Source organism: Lactuca virosa, chromosome 8 (genome assembly GCF_052849685.1).
Source record: "Lactuca virosa cultivar CGN04683 chromosome 8, Lactuca_virosa_CGN04683_v6, whole genome shotgun sequence".
NCBI lineage: Eukaryota > Viridiplantae > Streptophyta > Magnoliopsida > Asterales > Asteraceae > Lactuca > Lactuca virosa.
This window is the reverse complement of record NC_136433.1, coordinates 178,961,284-178,965,374: the sequence shown is the minus strand read 5'-3', so window position 1 is coordinate 178,965,374 and position 4,091 is coordinate 178,961,284. Positions and strand designations below refer to the sequence as shown.

At 36.9% G+C, this 4,091-nt stretch overlaps 1 protein-coding gene across 1 annotated transcript; it reads right to left on the bottom strand.

Annotated features, from left to right (window-relative positions):
* Positions 1 to 415: 415 nt before the first annotated feature.
* On the bottom strand, positions 416 to 2,719 carry LOC145131097 (heat shock cognate 70 kDa protein-like). The gene is made up of 3 exons (XM_079065833.1): positions 2,503 to 2,719; positions 1,412 to 2,405; positions 416 to 1,040 (listed from the first exon to the last, which is right to left on the bottom strand). Exons 1-3 carry the CDS (start codon positions 2,717 to 2,719, stop codon positions 416 to 418), a joined length of 1,836 nt encoding a protein of 611 aa, XP_078921959.1.
* Between the last annotated feature and the right edge of the window lie 1,372 nt (positions 2,720 to 4,091).

Below are 4,091 nucleotides of genomic sequence, written 5' to 3'. Positions count from 1 at the left end.
TTGTGGGAAAGCTTAGCAACCAGTTTAAAAGCTTTGTTTGAGCATTCTGTTTTTAAATCTTTTCATGAGATCATCCAGTTTACTTCCTTTGGGTTTTAACTAAAATGCAACAAGTGGAAAAACATCCGCTCCACTACATAACAGACTTCTGATCCCAAAATTCAGCACATCCAAGTATGGGGCCTTTTTTTAACAACCCCATCAAGACGAGTAGTGGTAATAAAGTGGCTGAAAAGATAATGATGTGAAGTCAGGTATACATAAGATTTGTTTCTTTTCTAGATTGAATAAACCGTCCAAATAAAATTAAATGACCATTTAAAGTTTTAAACCTTGCATTAAAAAAACAAATAAGTCAAATGAAAATAGCCATATATAGTTGTCTAGTGCTCAACACATTAAGTCTTGTATGATATTAGTTAGAAAATGCAAGCAGGGATATGAACTCCAGGATCCCCTTCTTACGCTCAATTTCATTAACATCTGCAACGTTACCAGTAGAAAGCCATTCCTTTGTATCAGAAATTGCATCACGTAGGCTATTCAAGTCCTTTGGGGGCAAATCTTTTCTTTTAATCTTATTCTCCAAGTCATATATGTAATCCTCCAAGGCATTGTATGCTTCAGCTTTCCTCTTGAACTCTTGGTCCTCTAGCTTGAACTTCTCAGCATCTTTCACCATTTTCTCTATCTCATGCTTTGACAATCTTCCACTCAGATTGGTAACAGTAAGGCTTTTGGTCTTACCAGTGGATACAACCTTAGATGTAACTGTAAGGATACCATTAGCATCTATTTCAAAGCAATCCTCTACTACTGAGGCTCTTTTAGGAGCAGGTGGAATTCCTGATATTGTAAACAATCCCAACAAGAAGTTATCCCTAGATCTAGTCTGTTCACCTTGGTACACCATGACAGCCATACAAGTTTGGTTGTTTTTATCAGTAGTAAAAGTCATGGTCTTCTTGGTAGGTATGGGAGTGTTCCTTGGGATCACAACTTTCATTCTTTCCCCTACTATCTCTGTACCAAGTGACAAGTGTTGAGTGTAAAGCCATTGGGCTGGTCAAAAGGCAGAAAACATGGCAGAAAACATGGAAGAAAAGCAAGTCAAAAAGGTGGAAAAGGAGAGGTGATCCATATTTCCCGGATACATGTTTCATGGCTGCTTTTCTTGTTCAATTGTTTACTTCAGACTCTATATATGAGTCTCATCTGTATTGTAAAAATAAGCAACAAAGAGTGAGTGCAGATTAGCACCAAGAAATATAAACTCCTAGTTACCGGTGGACGTAGGTCAGAGAAGGACCGAACCACGTTAAATCCCTCGTGTTCATCCTTGTGTTCTTGTTTTTCGTGAGCTGTGGTGTGTTTAGAGTCGTGTGTTAAGTGTCTCGATCCTAACAACAAGGGAGTGACATCAAATAGCACCAATTCCTTTATCATCTTTGTAGTCTGACCACATAAGTTGGCAGCCATAACTGCTGCCCCATAAGCTACAGCTTCATCAGGGTTTATGTTCTTACATAGCTCCTTCCCATCAAAGAACTCTTGTAACATAGATTGGACCTTTTGTATCCTAGTTGATCCACCAACAAGAATCACCTCATCTACATCTCCTTTGTACATATTAGCATCTACTAAACATGTCTCAAGTTGCTTGATACAATCTTCAAAGAAACTCTTATTAAGCTCCTCAAATTTGGCACGAGTAATCTTCAAAGAAAAGTCAATACCATCCAGCAGCACTTCTAGTTCAATTGAAACTTGAGTATCATATGAAAGAATTCTCTTTGCTTTCTCACAAGCAACTTTCAACCTTCCTAGTGCTCTTTGATTTCCTCTCAAATCCTTATTCCATTTGTTCTTAAAATCTTCAACACAATAATTTACCATTCGGTTGTCAAAATCCTCACCTCCCAAATGAGTGTCACCAGCAACAGCCTTCACCTCAAACTTACCCTCTCCATCAATGGTGAGAAGAGAGACATCAAAAGTACCACCACCAAGATCAAAGATAAGTACATTCTTCTTTCCATCAAACCTATTGTCTACACCATAAGCAATTGCAGCTGCAGTTGGCTCATTGATCATGCGTACCACATTTAGGCCAGCAATAGTAGCAGCATCCTTTGTTGCTTGACGCTGACAATCATTGAAATAAGCAGGGACAGTGATGACAGCATTTTTCACTGAGCTACCGATATATGCCTCTGCAATCTCCTTCATCTTAGCTAGAACCATTGATGAAATTTCCTCCATAGAAAATTGTTGTTCATGACCCTTGTGCGTAACAGCAACTTTTGGCATGTCGCTAGGCCCTTGAATGACCCTAAATGGCATTAGCTTTATGTCTTCCTGGACCATGACTTCACTGAACCTCCTGCCGATCAACCTCTTTGCATCTAAAATTCCATAACTTAACCATATCAGCCATGCAATAAAAGCGTGTGAAAAAACATATAATTAGTATTAAATCATATAGAGAAAGTTGAAACCGACTGAATATAGTATTAGCAGGGTTCCTTGCAATTTGATTCTTGGCACCATCACCAATGAGACGTTGAGAATCAGTAAAAGCAACACAAGATGGTGTTGTTCGGTTGCCTTGGTCATTGGGTATAATCTCAATTCGATCATGTTTCCACACAGCAACACAGGAGTTTGTTGTACCCAAATCGATGCCTATTGCTGGTGCTCCATCTTCCCAACTCCCCATTACTTTATAGGTTCAAACAGAAACAAGCAATAAGGCAATAATTAATGCTCATGAAAGAGGGCAATGAGTTTACTATGCCTGCTCACGTTTGTCTAATTTCATAGCATTCATAGTAGCCATTAGGAATATGTAGCATTTTGTGAAAGTTAATTACTTTAAACTTTTTTTTTGGACGGCTAATAAAAACACCCTCTAAATTCTACTTAGGGGTGAACATATTATCCGAAAAACCGAACCAAAACGAAATTAACCGAAATAACCGAATAATTTTAACCGAACCATTACTAAAAAAGGTGGTGCAGTACTATTTTTGATTAACCAAATACACATGGTTCGGTTATGGGTTTTCATCCAAAACGGCAAAATCGAACCATTAAAAACCGAACCAAACCAATAATATTATTAAATTTTTTTAACATAGTATAATATTAAATATATTTTATGTAATTATATTAGGAATTTAGAAAATTTCACAGGTAATTATTTGGAATCAAATGGGATACCTAATCTTATAATCACATTAATATAGTTATAAACACTGAATCATTCGTTTTTTATAACAATGTACTATATGTTTTTCACTTTTTATAGAAAAGTATTTTTTTATTTTTATCTATTTTCTACCATTATGGTTAACCAATATTAACTATTAACCATAAGTATTAACCGAGAAAAACCGTTAACCAATACCTAATGGTTACTAAAATGCATTAACCACTTATAATCGTTATGGTTTGGTTTTGGCAAAAAAACCGAATCAAACCACCCCATTAACACCCCTAATTCTACTCCTAAACTATTATGTTTGCCAACAAGGTTTAAACCCCCAAACCTGTTGGTTTTTTTGGCTATATGAAGAAAATGTTCCCATCCCACATTGCTAGAAGGATGAAAGCTTGGGAGGTCTCCAAGCTTATAAATAAGGACCAAGGCTTTGGTTTCAAAGCACCCCAACCAACAATACACTATAAGTGTTTGGCTATTTCTTTCTTTCTCTTATTTTAGAGTGGTGAAAGTATTAGTTAAAACTTTGAGAGTGTGGGTGTAATTTGGGGGGAGGCTTGAGAGATTAGTCTATGTGATTGTAACAATTTATCATATAGTGGATCTTTCTCTCTGGAGGCCCGTGGTTTTTCTCCGGTTTTGGAGTTTCCACGTATATACTTGTGTTCAGTTTATTTTTCTATTATTCTTTTTAGGAGGTTTGTAGGGATTATTGAGGCCATTTTCCCAACAAATGGTATCAGAGCTTCGGGTTTTGGAGGAGGTCTCGGTTTTAGAAATTGGAGTATGCTCTGTGCTTGCAGCTTTGGCTGATCTTTCACATCAGAAACAAATTTCTATTAATCGTATTGGAGTTGTCTCGGTACTT

What these genes read in the sequence shown, in the direction of transcription:
- LOC145131097 (XM_079065833.1), bottom strand. Translation starts at nt 2,719, where the DNA reads ATGGGGAGTTGGGAAGATGGAGCACCAGCAATAGGCATCGATTTGGGT. An exon ending in CCCTGCTAATACTATATTCA is followed by an intron (nt 2,406 to 2,502) that starts GTCGGTTTCAAC and finishes ATGGAATTTTAG; the next exon opens with ATGCAAAGAGGTTGATCGGC. An exon ending in GTGCTATTTGATGTCACTCC is followed by an intron (nt 1,041 to 1,411) that starts CTTGTTGTTAGG and finishes TTACACTCAACA; the next exon opens with CTTGTCACTTGGTACAGAGA.